This window comes from Ictalurus punctatus, chromosome 11, assembly GCF_001660625.3.
Source record: "Ictalurus punctatus breed USDA103 chromosome 11, Coco_2.0, whole genome shotgun sequence".
Classification (NCBI taxonomy): Eukaryota; Metazoa; Chordata; class Actinopteri; order Siluriformes; family Ictaluridae; genus Ictalurus; species Ictalurus punctatus.
The window spans coordinates 24,331,001-24,351,419 of NC_030426.2; the positions used below are offsets into that span (position 1 = coordinate 24,331,001).

Genomic DNA, 20,419 nt, shown 5'->3' on the forward strand with positions numbered 1-20,419 from the left:
AAGGAGCGTGTGTTCGAATTCTAATGAGTATGTACTTCCACTGAGTGTGAGTTTAAGCAAAGCTGCTGATTGCCGATTGGTTCAGCTGCTGTAACGAGCATAATGACATCATCATCTGGCAGTTGGAATTCAACACTGTCGGTGTGATTTAAAGGCACCTCCATATCAGTGTGTGATGTTGTTCTCCATGTGCTTTGGTTTGTTTTGGTCACGGTCCTGTCCCCACCTCTGTCTCGTCATTGGTCTGTTACTGATCGTGCTCACCTGTTCTGTGTTTCACTTTGATTACTTTGTCTATTTATTATATGCTGCGTCCCAATTCGCCTACCATCCGTCCTAAACAGTATCCGAGATTAGAATGGGTGTGTTCCAAATCGTTGTCGGCTCAAACGAGACTCCGAAAGGTACCCAGATGGTCTACTATTTCCGGTAGATTTTTGAAGTGTGGATCCGTGGACACTTTTTCAGCTAATGTTGCCCACAACTGCTTGTGCGAGGGAGGCGGAGTTTTGTAATGGAACGTCGGTGATGCGTTTTCAGTATTTAAGTGTAAGAACTTAAATGTTCAGCTCTAACCAAACGAAATGTGGAGAAAGAAATCGAGGGAATTGTAAGTTAAATGATAGAGTATAAATGATATAAAGAATAACGAATGAAGGAAAGCTGAAATGCGACAACGACGAGGCGTTTGTTTACGGTGGTAGTGTGCGTAACTAGGCAACAATGGTATCTTCCATGTCATGTTAGTATGACCCTGTACCTGCATAATCACTGCTACACACTACACACATTTTCGTCACGAAGACTTTTAGAATACTTTGTACATACTTTTAGTACATACACTCCAAAGTCAAAGTAGATATAGTATACCTCACAAAGGTAGAAATACAAATGTGTGTGTGTGTGTGTGTGTGTGTGTGTGTGTGTGTGTGTGTGTGTGTGTGTGAGAGAGAGAGGGGTGGAGAGGCTTTACCTGAAGTAGAGAAACATTAGCCAACCTCAGTCTGAACAGGTAGTTCCTACAGAGAGGAACAGAATATTAACAATGCGTGGCTGCTTTTTACAACTGAAAGAAGAGTGTTTGTGTGTGTACAGTATGTGTGTGTGTGTATGTGTGTGTGTCTGTTACCTGGCTCCAACGATCAGCTGGTTCCTGCTGAGGTCTAAAGCGAGCTGAGAGTAATCACTCACACCAGGCATAGAGAAAGATGAGAGCCATACACTGAGAGCTGTGGAGAGAGAGAGAGAGAGAGAGAGAGATATCAAGACACTTCCTGTGTCATTATTGTGCGTCTATTGTACACAACTGAGAGAAAGAGAGAGAGAGAGGAGAGAGATAGAGGGAATAATCGAGAAACAGAAAGACAAAATGGCTGACCTTCATAGGACGTAACAGGGTGTAGTTTCATGCTGCACTGTTTAGCATGAGAAGTGGCGAGGTCAGGGTCAGAGGTCAGGGAATGCTGGGATGTAAGGAGTGGATAAAGGGAGAGGGAGAGAAGGACGATGAAAGGTCCGGGAGAATAAACAGACATCGCAGGCATGGTTACCATGACAACCACACCTTTAGCACAAAACTGGGAGTCAACTGGAGGAAGAAAAAAAAAACAGATAATTAGGGTGTGATATATATACACTCTACATCTGTATTTGTACTTATGAAGAAACGATGAAAGATGGGATGGAAGGAAGGAAAAGAAAGAAAGAAAGAAAGAAAGAAAGAAAGAAAGAAAGAAAGAAAGAAAGAAATGTCAGAACAGCAAAGTAATGAAGGTGGGTAAAAGAGAGAGGGGCAGAGAAAGAAAGAGAGAGAGAGAGAGAGAGAGAGAGAGAGAGAGAGAGAGAGAGAAATCAATAACTATCTGTAGCAACAAACTGTACTCAGAGAAGTTAGCCCAAGGCTGTAACTGATATCCAATGGTGTTTATAAAAACATAAACACACACACACACACACACACACACACATAAGTACTATTACAGATTCAGAAGTTTGACTACCCTGCTGAAAAAAAAACAATAGAAACCCTCAATAGAATTTGTAATGGTTTTAATGGTTATAATGGGAATTGTATTGGTTTAATGAAAACTGTAATGGTCTCCACTGGTAATTTTTTTGCATTATATTGGTGGCATGTTATGTCTAGTGGATACCATTAAGGACCAATAATGGTCATAGTTTTGATGGTTATCTGATGGTTTGTAATGGTATTTGTAGTGGAAACCATTCGAATTTCTGTGATGGTTTCTATAGTTTTCAGCAGCATACACCACTGATCAAACCCTTACTCTTAAAATCCTCTTATAAACACTCAGATGAGCACATGATCAATCCATAAACTTAAACCATGTGCACAAACGTGGCTACACACACACACACACACACACACACACACACACACACACACACACACACACACACAATATCTCTATTGCTCTTTTCTCGGCTCCACTCAGTCCTCCCCTGAGCATGTCTAATCCGACTCAAAAACCAAAGGACCCCTCTAACGCTACTAACAGCCCACTAACACCCCCGCTAACATCCCCCTCAACACCCCGCTAACACTGCAGCGCTCACACACACCTCCATTCAAACAGCGCCTTTCAGCCCGAGCCAGGCCAAAGGAGATGGAAGTGAGAAAAAGAAAAAGAAAGGCACAGACGGCGTTGATAGACGTCCAGGAAAAAGTCCCCACGTGAGACATTGAGGTTTTGTCTGCATCGATTCGATACGGGTGAACAGATAACCGCACGAGGGACAAAGAAGTGAATTAATGAGGCCACGGATGGACGGTTGACCGACAGACGGATAGACAGAAAGACAGACTGATAGATCCATCAGTCAAACAAGCAGGCTTATAGATATTTAGACATACTGTATATAGACAGATCCTACAACACAGCACAGTGTTTTATTCCACTTATACCATAGCGATTTACCAAAGCATGCTGGGAAACCTTCCATACAGTACATTCCATGACTATTACAAAAGGTGCAAACATTCACTGATGCTCAAGAAGGCAACACGATACTGTAAGAGCCGGGGAGTGTTGTTATTATCTTGTTTAAAGAGCTTTTCATTTTTTCATTTAGTACCACCCTTCAGAAGCTACATAAGATATTAACATGTTTCCCAGAAGACAAAATAATAACAGTTAAAACCCATCATCCTGTTCAAAAGTTTACACCCCCCGGCTCTTAATGTATCGTGTTGCCTTCTTGAGCATCAGTGAACGTTCGCACATTTTGTAATAGTCGTGTACGAGTCTCTCGGTCATCCTCAGTGTGAAAAGATGGATCTCGGCATCATATAGCCGCTGTTGGAAAGGGCTCAGATATGCAGAATATGCTGGAAAAGTAAAGAATGCGCAGGACCTGGAGGATTTTTTCTGAAGAACAGCGGACAGTTTAACTGCTCAGGACAAACAAGGGACTCGTGAACAACTCTCACAAAACATAAAATCATTATATCGTTGATCATCCAGGTAACGACACAGTATTAAGAATCAAGGGTGTGTATACTTTTGAACTGGTTGTGTAATTTCAGTTGTTATTGTGTCTGGTGCACTTTATGTAAACATCTGTTATGTGAAATAGCTTATTCAGGGCAGAACTAAATAATAATAATAAAAAAACAATTTAAAAAAATGCATTTTTTAAAATGAATATTTTGCAGATTCTGCCAGGCGTGTGTAAACTTATGACCTCAACTGTATATACTGATCCCGAAGGAAACTTTGGACAAACTTGCTCAAGAGAAAACAAATACGAAATATATTTGTATAGAGCGTGTATATAAGTATAGATATACAGTAAATATAATAATAGGTAGTAAAAAAAAAATGATTAAAAAATATATAAACATTCTTTAAAACTGAATGTGTGCTGGTGACTCAACATTAGGACGGTATTACAATTTTCAAAAACTGATTTCTGTAGAAAGGGGCGGAGTTTTACGGACTGATCGCCAAGTCAAGATCTCCTGTAGTGTTCGGTATTACGTGGTATTTTTTGAGTCTCTTGCTCAAAGGCTAAGCCAGTCTCTTGCTGATTCTAACAATAACATTTTTTAAACATTTCTCCCAAGGATAATTGAAAGAAGGTTTATCATAATAATAATCCGAGTTCCTGACTTTTATTAAAAACTGAACACATGCAACTCCTCTCAACTTTCTCTGTCCTTCTAGCTAGAATTTTTTTTTTTATCACTTCGTATAAAATGCATTGTTATTATATAACTTGCAATGGCTCGTTATTCTTTTGTGGCAAAGAGGCCCTGAAAGCAAAATAACTACCGTTCCATTGGTCTGCATTTTTTTTTGGGTGTACTATTAAAAAAGAGACAGATAGAGAGCTGAAAAATCGAACAATACGTCACGTTAAACGAACTGCTCCGTCTCTCCTGGGGTACACTCGTGTAGAAGAGGAGTTTGCATGTCTAATAATGATTGATACGCCATTATGGTGGGGGTCTGAGGTGGCCTGTACTCTGTCTCTGTCTCTGTCTCAGGCAGCTACGGTACAGTGGACGCGTCAACATATTTTTCAGTAAATATATTTCCAATGAGGCTATTCACATGAAATTTTCACCAGACATCAGTATTAACTCAAGAAATCCGCAAATATAAAGAATTCACAACAGTACAGTCCATACATGAAGTTATTTGTAATAAAGAGTAAAGACACGGGAAAAAAGTATTGAACACACTAACTGAACTTTATTTTATACTTAGTGGAGAAGCCTTTGTTTGTAACGACAGCTTCGAGACACTTCCTGTATGAAGCAACGAATCGGAAAGTATTCAGACCTTCAATACTTATTTCCCCCACTGTATGTGAATGTGTTCAACAGCAGTGATGTAAGTACATGGGGCGGAGTGTATTTCCCATTTCTCATGTCTTGTTATGTAATCTTGTTGGAACAAACCCAAACATTTAATCAGAGCAAGGAATGAGGAAAAAGGAGTGTACAGGAAATACAAGCTTTCAAGGGATGAATGCACTAACATACTCGGTTGTTGGGGGAACGATAATGTGGATAGGTCGTCTGTGTGCTCCTAGGGAGCTGTAAAGATAAATACATAACTGCTTATTGTTAAAAACACTATACAAATAAAGCCGAATTGATCTGCGTTAAATGGGGAAATGGCCACCTTGGTATAGGTTTAGCGAGCTGTATGTTATAGTTAAATAAATATTGTATAAAAGCCTTTCAGATTGTGGATCAGTGAGAGGAATTGCCGGAAAAGCTCTTTACAATATTCCCTCTACGGAAATGCAAACTAATCAGAGAAAGCCAAGGGATCACATCGCAGTTTGTGCTCCAAGATCCACAAAAATCTGTTTACAGTCTGTGATCCTAAAGTAACCTGCCCTGGGGCATGTCAGATACACAACATAAGTTACGATGGTGATGTATCAGGCTAAGTGTCCCGCTTTCACGAGACAGGAAATCCAGGATGAGATCAAACTAAGCATGAAGATAGCTAGCTAACTAATAAATCCTGCTTCGTTCTAAAAAAAAACATCACTTAATCACTATTATATCACAGTGTGCTTGAATGCTTGAATCTGATTGGTCAGAAGGTGTGCATTAATTTCGTATAACAGCACAGATAGTTCCAGCTGTAACGTGAAGGAAAGGTTCACATTAATGCGCTCGTTGTAATACGTTATTGTTTTGGAACATCAGGTCGACTCCCGCATCCACCGTGAACCACGTTTCTAAGAACACACCACGGCCTACAAACATGGCCACCCAGAACTACATTAGTACTAGTGTAGTACTGATTACTGATCTCACACAGCTGAACACAATCACCACCACACACTATATAGAAAGAACTCAAACATTCACTCACTGCGAAGTAATGCTCAGTGTGTCTCTACCCCAACTCACCAAGCCCTTTTCTTCTGTTTAGTCGCGCTGGTTTTTGTGCTCTACCTGCTTTTTGGATTTGGTTGATTTTCCCTTTCACTGTGGTTTGTACATCGCCCGGCCTTGCTTGCTTTGTGATTGCGTTTTTGCCCAACGTTTTGTGTTTGTCAGCCTGTTTCTTCTAAAAATAAACTATCTCTGCAATTGCACAATAATAAGCGTATTTAAAAACGTGTTGTTGTTGTTTTTTTCTTTTTTATTAGGATACATTTATGAACATTTATGAAAGGAGTCTGTGTTGTAAGCACTTTGTAACAATAGAGGTTTATCAGCACAGAAACGTCTTCGGGACAGACAAGCTTACGTTTTCCGTGTTCTCTGTAAAATGGAAAGCTGTGGTTTTTGAGAGAGAACGCCAATGAGCGAGCGAGAAAGAGAAAGAGAGAGACAGAGAGAGAGAGAGACAGAGAAAGAGAGAGAAAGAGAGACAGAAAGAGGGACAGAGAGACAGAGATAAAGAGAGAGACAGCGATAGAGACAGAGAGAGGGGCAGAGAGAGAGAACGAGAGAGATAAAGAGAGATAGAGAGAGAGAGAGAGAGAAAGACAGAGAGAACGATAGAGAGAGAGAGGCAGAGAAAGAGCGGGAGGGACAGAGAGAGAGAAAAAGAGACAGAAATAGGGACAGAGAGACAGACAGAGAGAGATAAAGAGAGAGATAGAGATAGTGAGAGACAGAGAGGGGGCAGAGAGAGAGAGAGAGACAGTGAGAGAGACAGAGAGAGGGAGGGAGAGAGAGAGAGGGAGACATAGAGAGAGAGAAAGAGAGACAGAGAGAGGGACAGAGAGAGAGAGAGAGAAAGAGAGACAGAGATAGAGAGAAAGAGAGGGACAGAGAGAGAGAAAGAGAGACAAGGGAAAGGGACAGAGAGAGAGAGAGAGGGAGAGAGAGAGAGAAAGAGAGACAAGGGAGAGGGAGAGAGAGAGAGAAAGAGAGACAGAGAGAGGGACAGAGAGAGAGAGACAGAGAGAGAGACAGAGAGACAGAAAGAGACACAGAGAGAGAAAGAGAGACAGAGAGAGAGAGAGAGAAAGAGAGACAGAGAGAGGGAGAGAGAGAGAGATAGAGAGAAAGAGAGACACAGAGAGAGAAAGAGAGACCGAGATAGGGACAGAGAGAGCGAAAGAGAGACAGAGAGAGGGACAGAGAGAGAGAGACAGAGAGACAGAGACACAGAGAGAGAGAAAGAGACACAGAGAGAGAGAGAAAGAGAGACAGAGAGAGGGACAGAGAGAGAGAGAGAGAGAGAGACAGAGAGAGGGAGAGAGAGAGATAGAGAGAAAGAGAGACAGAGAGAGAAAGAGAGACCGAGAGAGGGACAGAGAGAGGGAAAGAGAAAAAAACATGAAGCTAGTGAGTGAAGGACTGGTAGTGGCACTCCGTCAGCACGTTGTGATGCATCACACTTCCCCAGCATGCATTATTTTCACATAACAGCACGTTCTGTCGTATTGTTCCTTACTTAACTATTTTCATTTCTCAGGGTGGTGTCTGTAACACGTCTCCGCTGATAGTTTCGAGCAAGATTCTTCTCCTGAACATCCAGACGTCTAGTTCAGACACAGAGACATGACCACATTATTGTATCATGAATTTATTTGATCAGTTTACCGCTGCATTAGTAAGGAATATAACACATGGAAGGAGGGGTGCTGTGATAGGAAAATAATCAGCGGCGGGTGATGTGATGCGGCCGATGACTGACTTACCGTTACCGACCTGAAGTTGATTATTTTCCTGTAGCGCCGTGTCCTGGAAGGCTTTATTCTTCTTATATCACAGCAATTAGTGAACAATTCTTTTTTTCCCTTATTAAAGAACGACACGTACTTCTTATCCATTTACAGTTACGTTAAACATTGTGGTCCACAATATCCGCAAAACATTTTCCTGTTCTTTCTTACAGTATAGCAGCTCACAGATACAGACACTCATTTTTCTAATAAAAGAAAAATATTCTGCACACCTTGCCGTGTTACCAAGAAACTGTACACTCCTGTCCTGAAACTGTTACACAGTGAAACACTAACACTGGAGACTCCTTCCATCCATGCTTACTGAATACAGAAAACATCACCAAATGAATTATTATGTGCATTACTTTGTTAAATCTTATTTTTTTGGTGTATTATTAGTCTTACATAAAATAAGATATATAGATAAAGTCCCTGTGTAAGAGCTGTTACTATAGAAACGAACGCACGATAACAAGCTGCACTACTGTCAGAGCTTGTAAAACATTAATCGGCAACTTACGACCAATCAGATCGGAGAATTCAACAGCGCTGGGGTAAAAGTGAATATAAAGTGAAGCTTTATTCCAGCCGTTGCTGTCATTACTCTATAATGGCATATTTTTTAATCAGCCTGTGGGACTGCGGGGGTTTTTTTTCTTCTTTTTTTGGTTCTCTTACTTTTTGTGTTCTAATGGGCTCTCAGTGTAGGTGATGGAAAGCACAGCAACTACATTTTAAAAAGACTTCTAAAGCATCTATCTCTCTGTGATTCTGTGCCTTAGGGGTTTTTTTTTTTGTGTGTGTGTGTGTAAAAGTTGAATTTAAATGCTGTTTAAAATGAAGCGTGTCTTTCCGGTGACTACTGAAATCACTTCAGAAATGCTTTCTGTGCAAATTTGCCTGGTGTCTCATTGATCACACAACTTTTTTTTTTTTTATCCCATTATCATTCTTGTCCTCAGCGCAGACACATGGACACACTCACTGTCCAGATGAACAGTGTGTGTCTGTGTGTGTGTGCGTGTGTGCAGTAGTTACAGCTGCTCCAGCCAAAAGAAATGCTCATTTATTGGAAACATTTTGTTCGGTGCTCTGTGTCCAGAAAGCGTTCGCTGGCTGTGTAAACAGAAACACACACACACACACACACACACACACACACACATGGCACGGATGATGTAATCTCCCCCAACAATAAGTCAAAGTAAACTGTGCTCAGCAATGCGCATTAAAAATCCACCGCAAATGTTCAGCGTTTTAACAGGAATGTGTGAAAACATGTCTATCAAACAACACGATCTGTACTGCACTTTCACAATCAACACACACACTAAGGATGTCACGAGAACCGATACTCGGTACCAAGTCGGTGCCAACATTCTTAAAACATGATGGTACTTGTTTTTCTGCAGTAGTGTAAGTACCGTTGGTAATGAAGGTACCGGGGCTGCAATTCTTCTGGAACTGAAGGGGGCAGCAGATACGCGTTAGTGTTTTAGTCGGCCCACAAGTGGTGAAGAGGAAGAATAACGGCTACAAGCACATGGGAAAAACTACAGAAGTTTAGCTCCACCCTGACTTGTTGAGAGGAAAGGTGGTACACACTGTACACTGTACTCACACTGTAGTCAAACTGTACACACTGTACTCACACTGTACACTGTACTCACACTGTACACACTGTACTCACACTGTACACTGTACTCACACTGTAACCACTGTACACTGTACTCACACCGTACACATACTGTACTCACACTGTACACTGTACTCACACTGTACACCGTACACACTGTACACTGTACTCACACTGTAACCACTGTACATTGTACTCACACTGTACTCAGACTGCAGTCACACTGTACACACTGTACACTCTGTACACTCTTCACACTGTACTCCCACTGTATACACACTGTACACAGTGTACTCACACTGTACATACTGGAACACACTGCACTCACACTGTAAACAATGTATACTGTACTCACACTGTACACACTGTACTCACACTGTACATACTGGAACACACTGCACTCACAATGTAAACAATGTATACTGTACTCACACTGTACACTGTACTCACAGTACACTGCACTCACACTGTACACACTTTACATTGTACTCACACTGTACAATGTACTTACACTGTACTCACACTGTAAACACTGTACTCACACTGTACACACTGTACTCACACTGTAAACACTGTACTCACACTGTACACACTGTACTCACATTGCACTCACACTGTACTCACACTGTAAAGACTACTCACACTGTACACACTGGAACACACTGTACACACACTGTACACACTAGAACAGACTGTACTCACACTGTACACACTCTACACACTGGAACATGCTTCACTCACACTGTACATACTGTACAAACACTGTACACACTGTACTCACACTGTACACACTGGAATACGCTGTACTCACACTGTAAAGACTGTACTCACACTGTACACACTGGAACACACTGTACAGACTGTACTCACACTGTACACACTGGAATACACTGTACTCACACTGTAAAGACTGTACTCACACTGTACACACTGGAACACACTGTACAGACTGTACTCACACTGTACACACTGGAATACGCTGTACTCACACTGTAAAGACTGTACTCACACTGTACACACTGGAACACACTGTACAGACTGTACTCACACTGTACACACTGGAATACACTGTACTCACACGGTACTCACACTGTACACACTGGAATACACTGTACTCACACTATATACACTTTACACACACCGAAACACACACTAAAACAATGTACACAAACATTGAAAACAATGTACACACTGTACTCACACTGTACACAAAGTGGAACACAGTTGAACACACATTATTGCACACTGTATGCACACTATATACTCACTATATACACACTGTACACACTGTACACACAGGGATACGTGAACAAGGCAACATGAAGGTGTTAAAAATGATTATTTATACAGACAATGGGATGTGCAGACAGAGAGTATACTGTATAAACATATACAAAGAGATATATAAACACATAGATAGATAGATAGATAGATAGATAGATAGATAGACAGATAGATAGATCTCAACTTAATGTCTATAATCATAAATGGTTTTAAATGCATCAGTGAGGTAAGAAATGTCAGTCTGAGATCATCAGATGTCTTAGTAAAATTTTTCTCCACTAGAAAGACATAACATCCAAACAAACAGTTTGACATAGACATAGTTCATACACACACGCATGCATACACACACACACACACGCATGCATGCGCACACACACACACACACACACACACACACACACACGCATGCATACACACACGCATGCATACACACACACACACACACACACACACACAACATTCAATTGAATGTTTTGTTTTTATTTGTAACAGCTGAAAGTGTTTCATTTCTCGTCTGTCACTTTTTTCCATTTGGAACTTTCTGGACTTTTTTCTGTTCAGTTTGCTCCGCCTCTCCTTCTCTCAGTCTGTGCTTCAGCTTCTTTCCTCCTTTTATTATCTCGCTGTGCATTTAAATCATTTTGCCTTTTGTTGCATCTTTCTCTTAATTTACTTTCAGTGTGCCTCGATGCCACGACAAACCCTGGCACATTTGTATAGAAAGTTGGGGTTACATAATAAAAATGAGAAGAACAAGAACAAGAAGTGTGATGAAGAACAATTGAGCATTGTTATGATTGTAAAGATAGAAAAGGCAAAAGAACAAAAAAAAATTAATGCTCAATGTCTCTCTCCCTTTATCATGTCTCTCTCTCTCTCTCTCTGGATGTGTGTGTGTGTGTGTGTGTGTGTGTGTGTGTGTGTGTGAATGCCTGTTCTGTATTAGCTGTCCTGATCTCGTTAGCGTGTGAATGAAGCTGTTGATTTGACCGCGTGATTGTCTGCCAAAGTTAAACACCGTGGCTCGAGTCAGAATGTTAAACAGCGGCGCTAAACAGCGCTTCTTCATTTCTCACTGCTCTCCTCCCTCTGTCTCCACTCCGTCCTCTCTGTCCTCTTCTCCTCCTGTATTCCACACACATCTGTTCTTCAACCTCACACACTCTGTAGATTACAGTCCTGTCTATACTCAAACCTCCACTCCACAGCCGCAATCTATGGGAGTATGTTTTCTGTCTTAAAGCAAAGTGCAGGGATTGTTTTCCTACAAAAAAAACAACACTGAAATAAAAAATAAAAATAAAAAAGTTCCTTCACCACTTCCTTAATATCTGATTGTCTTTTTTATTCATTATGACTGACGTGCTTAACTAAACATTGTTACTGAAATAACTAAATCTGCAAAGCATACACGGCTAGCTAATTAGCTAACTAGCAGCTAATGAAGCTAATGAATTTCTGTGTAATGCTAAACAAAACATTTTACTGATCATCGCTGAAACTGTGAAAGAATGGAGTAAATGTCTGATGGATGTCTTTAGACAATATTAAAATTAGATTCTGGAAGACAAGGCAGGAAACGAGTAACAAATATATATTTTTGCTCAGGTTAGTTAGCTAAGACAACTAGCTAGCAATGTGGTAACTTCATTTAATTACTAGTGTACGGCCTGTGTGTGTGTGTGTGTGTGTGTGTGTGTGTGTGTGTGTGTGTGTGTGTGTGTGTGTGTGTGTGTGTGTGTCTAACTAATTAAATTACCACAGAAACAGGTGGATTTTTGATATTACAGCCAGAGTAGAAACTGCTAGTATGTTATACAAACACAATACAGTGTTCTCATCCTGTACATTCTAGGTGTTGAGGTAGGAGATTTTGGTGAAAGTTAGCTAAAGAAAGTCTTTATACAAATACAGCTACCCGTCAATATGACTGATGTAGTTACACCTGAGTAGATACGTCTCCTTGCTTCTGATTGGTTGGATTTTATTTATTGATTTATTTTTACATTTTCCCTCACATTTATGATTTATGAATCCCGTGAGCAGATATTTGATCTGTGAGCAGATATTTTATTAAAGCTGTCTGATTTTAATCCAACCATTAACCATGAATGATTAGTGTTGTCAAAATCAGATCCTATAAATGCTAAAAAAAAAAAATTAATAATAATAATAATCATCATCATCATCATCATCATCATCTTTTAAAAATTAAATATAGAATTTGAGCAGTTTTAAATGATTTAAACCCATGGGAAGGAAACACATTATCTCTTGTGTCAACAAACAGTAATATACAGTCCCCTCTGAAACTATTGGAACGGCAAGGCCAATTCATTTTCACTTCAGAAGCCATTTGGGTTTGAGATCAAAAGATGAATATGAGAAGAGAGTTCAGAATTTCAGACGTGTTAAACGACGTAGAACATTTTGTATCAGACCACCAAATTTGTAAGCAAGCAAAAATACTGGAACATGTGACTGACAGGTGTTTCTTGTTACCCAGGTGTGTCCTGTTAGATTGATTGTTTAAACAATAAATAGTTCTGAACATCTACTCTTGGTTTTAGCCTTCAGTTTCACCTGTGAAAACTGCATTTGTTGTTAAAAAGGATAAACCAACAGGAAGTTCAGAGAGCTGTCTATGGAAGAAAAGCAAGCCATTTTGAAGCTGAGAAAAGAGGGAAAATCTATCAGAGGCATTGCACAAACATTGGGCATAGCCAATACAACAATTTTCAATGTCCTGGAAAAAGAGAGAAACCACCTGCGTACTGAGCAACAGAGCAAATGAGTCGGCGAAGGAAAACAGCAGCAGTTGATGACAGAAACATTGTGAGACCTATAAAGAAAAACCCCAAATCAACAGTCAGTAACATCACCAACAACCTCTACAGGGCAGGGGTGAAGGTATCACAATACACCATTCGAAGAAAACTTTGAGAGCAGAAATATAGAGGCCATACAACAAGATACAAACCACTCATGAACAGCAAGAATCGGAAAGCCAGATTGGAATTTGCAAAGAAAAACAGAGCTGACCCACAAAAGTTTTGGAACCAAGATTAACCTCTATCAAAGTGATGGAAAGGCCAAAGGATCTGCTCATGATCCAAAACATACAAGCTCATCTGTGAAACATGGTGGAGGTAGTGTCATGGCTTGGGCTTGGATAGCTGTTTCTGGAGCAGGCTCACTAATCTTCATTGATGATGGAACTCATGATGATAACAGCAGAATGAATTCAGAAGTTTACAGTGTCGCGACGGGCAGAGATCCGGCGCACACCAGAGGGAAAACGCTCCTTCTCCGACTGCCGCACCGGCACGACGTGGGCAGCTTCCTGCCGAACATTCCGCCAGCTGGAGGGACCGCCGCGGCAGGGCGGGGCTGACGCGACTCCGGCCCGCGATTGGCGGATCCAACGGGGAAGTCCCACCACTCAGGCGACGACGGAGGAGGATAAAAGAGCGCGCTTCCGGCCGGGAAGGAGAAGAGAATATCGTGGCGTCAAAACGGACTCCGTGCGTGTTTTCAGCGATTCGCAACCTCCGATCACGACGGTAACCTCACGCCTCACGCTAAATTCTTCTCTCTCTCTCTCCCTCTCTCCAGGAGTCGTAAGCGCGGACGAGACCGCCGGATAGTGAGAGTCGCACACACGGAGGACGCCGGCCCGGGAAAACCCCCGCCCCGCCTCGGGAATCCCGCCTCCGCCACGAGTCGACTCCGCCGGCCGTCACGCCTTCACAAACCCCCGCACTCTTCCATTTATCACACGTTCACCTCACCCTAGCCACAATAAAGCACCGTCTGCAACCACCCTTTGGTCTCCTGTGGGTCTGTACGCCGCCCTTCCCCGGGCTAATTCCTCACAACTGGTGGAGAATGCGGGCATAGTACAGACCCGCCTACTGCAAAGAAAAAAAAAAAAAAAAAAGAAAAAAAAAAAAACCATCAAAAGAAAAACACAAAAAAAAAAATAAAAAAATAAAAAAAAAAATGGACCCCACCCTGCAACACTTGCTGGAGACCAGCCTCCAGCAGCACGCCGTGACGCAGCAGCTCGCCGAAAGCCTTCAGGTCGCCACACAGACACTGATCGCCATGAGGACTGAGACCCCCGCCGCCTCCACGCCTCTCCCCGACGCAACCAGCGAGATCCGCCGCCTACTACCCCCCCTTGGCCCCGAAGAGGACCTTGAGGCGTACTTCGAGACCTTCGAGAGTATCGCCTGCCGGGAGGGGTGGGACCGTGACGACTGGCCCCGCGCCCTTGGTCCCCTGCTCACGGGAGAGGCCCGAACAGCCTACTATGCCCTCGACCCGGAGGAGGCTACGGACTACCTGGCGATGAAGGAGGGAGTCCTGGCGTGGTGTGGCCGAACCCCTGGCCGGGCCGCTACTGAATTCCATCGTTGGGTTTATCGAACAGGTGCTCGACCACGTTGCCAGATGAACACCCTCCTCCGGATCACCAAACGATGGCTCCGACCGGATCGGCATACCGCCTCGGAGGTGGCGGAGAAGGTGGCGGTCGACCGTTTCCTGAGAGCGCTACCCCGGGCAGAGAGACAGGCCGTGGGGGCCCACGCCCCAACTACGCCCCAGGAACTCCTGACTGCCCTGGAGCGAACCTTGGCCACCCTGGAGCTCGACTCCGGGGAGCAGCAGCACCTCGATCGGCCCCTCGGTGCCCAGGGCCCCCGGTCTGACTGCCAGACCCGGCCCCGCATCTGGAGGAACCCACAGAGGGCGCCCACTTGTGAACACCCCCGAGACGAGCCCATGCCTACAGAGCCGGAGAGGGAAGCCGCCCGGCTGCTTACAAAACCATGGCTGGCAGGCTGCGCCCTCCATCAGCAGCAACTGCCGGAGGCGCCCTCCGTGACGGTGTGGGTCGAAGGGAGACCGGTAACCGCCCTACTGGACACCGGGAGCACGGTGACCCTTGCCCAACCCTCCATCCTGCCTGAGGGGCGCCGACCAAGCGGGACGCTTACCGTGACATGCGTCCATGGGGACACCCGGGAGGTCCCCTCAGCTGAGGTCCAGATCCGGAGCGAAGCCAGCACCTGGCCCCTCCAGGTCGGAATCATCCCCGAACTCCCCGTGCCCCTCCTCCTGGGACGAGACTGGCCAGGATTCCGGGTGGTACCGAGAGCCGAGTCCTGGAGACCGCGGCGGCGGGGGAAGGGGATCCCAACCCGGCCGGCCTACCTGGCCCAGGACGACGGAGAGGCCACCTCAGAAGGTAAGACCCCCCAAACTACTAACCCTCTGTCATCTGTCTTTCCCCAGGTAAACCGGGAGGGAAAGTTCGGTCGGGAACAGAAGGAGGACGACCGACTGAAGCACTGCTGGGCCCAGGTACGGGTGATAGAGGGGGTCGACCAGAGCCCAGACCTGAGGCTCCCCACATCGTACTTCCTCGTCCGAGGGGGGCTCCTGTACCAACGGGCCTGCCGCCGCGGGGAGCAGGTGGACCTACTGGTGGTGCCCCGAGCCAAGACAGCCATCTTATTACACCTAGCCCACACCCATCCCCTCGGCGGCCACCTGGGGGCCCGAAATACCCTGGAGAAACTGCGGGACCGCTTCGTGTGGCCCGGGATGGACGCGGAGGTCCGGACCTTTTGTCAACAGTGCCCGCAGTGCCAACGCACGGCCCCGCGGAGGCCCCCGCCGGCGCCCCTGATACCCCTGCCCATCATCGGTGTCCCGTTTGAGCGAGTGGGCATGGATCTCGTGGGGCCCCTACCCAAGTCGGCCCGGGGCCATGAATACATCCTGGTCCTGGTCGACTACGCCACTCGGTACCCTGAGGCGGTGCCGCTCCGCAAGGCCACCTCGCAAAACATCGCCAGGGAGCTGGTACTCCTCTTCAGTCGAGTGGGGATCCCCAAGGACGTGTTGACCGACCAAGGTACGCCGTTTGTCTCGAAGCTAATGGCGGATTTGTGTCGTATGTTACAGGTGAAGCACCTCCGGACGTCCGTCTACCACCCCCAAACCGATGGACTTGTTGAAAGGTTCAATCAGACCCTCAAGCGGATGCTGCGCCGGGTGGTGGACGAGGAGGGGAGGAACTGGGACCTCCTCCTCCCCTACGTACTCTTCGCCGTTCGGGAGTGCCCCCAGGCGTCCACGGGCTTCACGCCCTTCGAGCTCCTGTTCGGGCGGCGGCCGCGGGGATTGTTGGATGTAGCCCGCGAAGCCTGGGAGGAGCAACCATCCCCGTTCCGCTCCGTCGTCGAGTACGTGCAGGACATGCAAGCCAGGATTGACAGGGTGGGCCCCATCGTCCGGGAGCACATGCTGGCGGCGCAGGAGGAGCAGAAGAAGGTATACAACCGCCCCGCACAGCCCCGGGAATTCCAGCCGGGGGACCGGGTCCTCCTGTTAGTGCCCAGCAGCGCCTGCAAGTTCCTCGCCCGGTGGCAAGGTCCATACACTGTCCTCGAGCGCCGGGGCCCAGTCAACTACCGCCTACAGCAACCCGGTAAGCCGAAGGACGGGAAGCTATACCACATAAACCTGCTGAAAAAGTGGGTGGAACCAACCCCGGTGGTGTCGGCGTTCGCAGTTCAGGACTCGGACCGGGGCAAGGGTACCTTGGTCGGCTTCGGGGAGGACCTCACCCCCACCCAAAGACAGGAGCTTACCGAGCTGACCGACCAGTTTGCAGATGTGTTTTCGGCTGCCCCGGGAATGACTCAGCTGGTCCAGCATGAAATCAAGACTCCTCCCGGTGTAGTGGTGAGACAAAGGCCATACCGTGTCCCCGAGGCCCGGCGCCAGGCCATCGAGGAGGAAATCAGTCGCATGCTGCGGGACCACATCATCGAGGAGTCCAGCAGCCCCTGGTCCAGCCCCATCGTCGTCGTGCCGAAGCCGGATGGGAGCATGAGGCTATGCAATGACTTCCGGAGGCTGAACCAGGTGTCGGAGTTTGACAGCTACCCCCTCCCCAGAGTGGACGACCTGATTGAGAGGCTGGGGAGAGCCCGATTCATATCGACCCTGGACCTCACCAAAGGCTATTGGCAAGTGGCGCTCGCACCGGAGGCAAGGCCCAAGACAGCCTTTAGCACGGCCACCGGCCACTGGCAGTACCGGGTTCTCCCCTTTGGGCTGCACGGGGCGCCCGCCACGTTCCAGCGGCTAATGGACATCCTCCTGCGACCCCACCGACAGTTTGCCGCGGCCTACCTGGACGACGTGGTCATACACTCCTCCACCTGGGCCGACCACCTGTTCCACCTCAGGGAGATCCTGAAAGCCCTCCGGGAGGCCGGCCTGACGGCGAACCCAAAGAAATGCCACCTAGGGCTGACGGAAGCCCAGTACCTGGGATACCGCATCGGACGGGGGATGCTGAAGCCCCAACAAAAAAAGATCGAGGCTGTGAAGGACTACCCACGTCCAACGTCGAAAAAACAGGTACGTGCCTTCTTGGGATTGGCGGGCTACTATCGCAGGTTCGTGCCTAACTTTTCTGCTGTAGCCTCTCCCCTCTCAGACCTTACAAAGAAGGGCCAGCCAGACCAGGTGAGGTGGACAGCCGATGCAGAAAGGGCCTTCCAGGCCCTAAAAGAAGCCCTCACCAGCGCGCCGATACTCCGCAACCCGGACTTTGACCTCCCGTTCACTGTACATACTGATGCGTCCGAGACCGGGCTGGGGGCCGTCCTCTCCCAGACCTTCGACGGGGAAGAACACCCAGTCCTCTACATCAGCCGGAAGCTGTCCCCGGCCGAGAGGAAGTATGCGGCGGTCGAGCGGGAGGCACTAGCAATAAAATGGGCCATCGAGGAGCTGCGATACTATCTGGCGGGCAGGCACTTCATCCTCATAACCGACCACGCCCCCCTGCAGTGGATGGCCAAGGCGAAGGACACCAACGCCCGGGTAACCCGCTGGTTCCTCGCCTTACAAGACTTCTCTTTTCAGGTTAAGCACCGGGCAGGGGCCCAGCATGGTAACGCGGATGGGCTCTCACGACGAGACGCCCTCTGGGCCCACCACCGAGCGGCAGTAGGCTCGGAGCTGAGGGGGGGGTACTGTCGCGACGGGCAGAGATCCGGCGCACACCAGAGGGAAAACGCTCCTTCTCCGACTGCCGCACCGGCACGACGTGGGCAGCTTCCTGCCGAACATTCCGCCAGCTGGAGGGACCGCCGCGGCAGGGCGGGGCTGACGCGACTCCGGCCCGCGATTGGCGGATCCAACGGGGAAGTCCCACCACTCAGGCGACGACGGAGGAGGATAAAAGAGCGCGCTTCCGGCCGGGAAGGAGAAGAGAATATCGTGGCGTCAAAACGGACTCCGTGCGTGTTTGCAGCGATTCGCAACCTCCGATCACGACGGTAACCTCACGCCTCACGCTAAATTCTTCTCTCTCTCTCTCCCTCTCTCCAGGAGTCGTAAGCGCGGACGAGACCGCCGGATAGTGAGAGTCGCACACACGGAGGACGCCGGCCCGGGAAAACCCCCGCCCCGCCTCGGGAATCCCGCCTCCGCCACGAGTCGACTCCGCCGGCCGTCACGCCTTCACAAACCCCCGCACTCTTCCATTTATCACACGTTCACCTCACCCTAGCCACAATAAAGCACCGTCTGCAACCACCCTTTGGTCTCCTGTGGGTCTGTACGCCGCCCTTCCCCGGGCTAATTCCTCACAACAGGAACATTTTGTCTGCCAATTTACAGAGAAATGCATCCAAATTAATCAGGAGGAACTTTATAATGCAGCAAGGCAATCAACCAAAACACACTCCCAACTCAACAGAGCACTTTATCAGGTGGGAAAAGTGGAAGGTTTTAGACTGGACATGTCAATCACCAGATCTTAACCCAACTGAGCAGCATTTCACCTCCTGAAGAAGAAACCCCCGGAAACAAACAACAACTGAAAGAGCCTGCGGTAAAAGCCTGGAGAAGCATCATGAAAAGAAGAAACCAACAGTTTGGTGATGTCAGTGAGTCTCAGGATTGATGCAGTTATTGCAAGCAAGGGATATGCAACCAAATATTAAATGTTATTTACTTGAATTTACTTTAAGACTTTTCTGTTCCTATACTTTTGCTCGCCTAAAAATTGGGTGGTCTGATACAAAAGGTTCAATGTTTTATGTTGTTCAACACATCTAGATGTAAATACCAGGAAATAAAAGCTGAAATCCTAAACTCTCATCTCATCCCTGTCTTTTGGTCTCAAACCCAAATGTCTTTGGTGTACAGCACAAACAAATGAACTGGCCTTGCTGTTCCAATAGTTTTGAAGGGGACTGTAGTATTGCAGTTCTGCTGAGAAATGTCTTATTGGAGTGAAGGATTAACAGCTTTGTACGTATTTTGCCAATTCTGTATTACATATAATTGGTAAGGACTAATCAAAATGCACGAAACATGATAGCTAGGATTCCAAGAGGATAACAAGCAAAAGCTTTTTGACAAAAAGCTGAAAATTGCTTTTCCCAGAGTGTGGTTGTGTTTACATGCAAAGACTTTCATCAGTCCAATTTTCATTCATTCTTCATCCTAAATGCAGCAATGTAATAATAAACGTCTGTTTATTTATGATAATGATAATGAAAATGAGCCTTTATTAATCACATATACATTACAGCAGAGAGGGTTAAGGGCCTTGCTCAAGGGCCCATGAGTGGCAGCTTGGCAGTGCTTGAAACCCCGACCTTAAGTAACCCAGAGCCTTAACCGTCAAGCCACCACAGCCCCCACCACATGATATTTGCATGTTAGATCTAATCCGATCTGAATGCAGGTACATGTGAAGAGCGGTGTTTAGCACGGTTACCA

At 46.4% G+C, this 20,419-nt stretch overlaps 2 protein-coding genes and 1 long non-coding RNA gene across 5 annotated transcripts in view; 2 read left to right on the plus strand and 1 right to left on the minus strand.

Moving 5' to 3' along the window:
- The window catches only part of sema5bb (sema domain, seven thrombospondin repeats (type 1 and type 1-like), transmembrane domain (TM) and short cytoplasmic domain, (semaphorin) 5Bb), a 72,310-nt gene that overhangs the window by 31,536 nt on the left and 20,355 nt on the right, over positions 1 to 20,419 (minus strand). For 2 of the 3 annotated variants that reach the window (XM_017479322.3, XM_053683560.1), the window contains 4 exons: positions 7,406 to 7,488; positions 1,379 to 1,588; positions 1,130 to 1,229; positions 974 to 1,019 (listed from right to left, as the gene is read on the minus strand). In XM_017479322.3, coding sequence (XP_017334811.1) covers positions 974 to 1,019; positions 1,130 to 1,229; positions 1,379 to 1,553 — 321 coding nt within the window. In that variant the 5' untranslated portion in view covers positions 1,554 to 1,588; positions 7,406 to 7,488. The remainder of the gene's footprint in view (positions 1 to 973; positions 1,020 to 1,129; positions 1,230 to 1,378; positions 1,589 to 7,405; positions 7,489 to 20,419) is intronic. The other variant, XM_017479321.3, reaches the window with a different exon arrangement.
- Positions 13,618 to 14,419, plus strand: LOC128634014 (uncharacterized). The gene is made up of 2 exons (XR_008397192.1): positions 13,618 to 14,121; positions 14,213 to 14,419. It is a non-coding gene; the product is annotated as an uncharacterized LOC128634014 (long non-coding RNA).
- Positions 14,580 to 19,227, plus strand: LOC124628632 (uncharacterized). Its single transcript, XM_053683559.1, has 2 exons — positions 14,580 to 18,927; positions 19,019 to 19,227. Exons 1-2 carry the CDS (start codon positions 14,600 to 14,602, stop codon positions 19,197 to 19,199), a joined length of 4,509 nt encoding a protein of 1,502 aa, XP_053539534.1. The 5' UTR covers positions 14,580 to 14,599; the 3' UTR covers positions 19,200 to 19,227.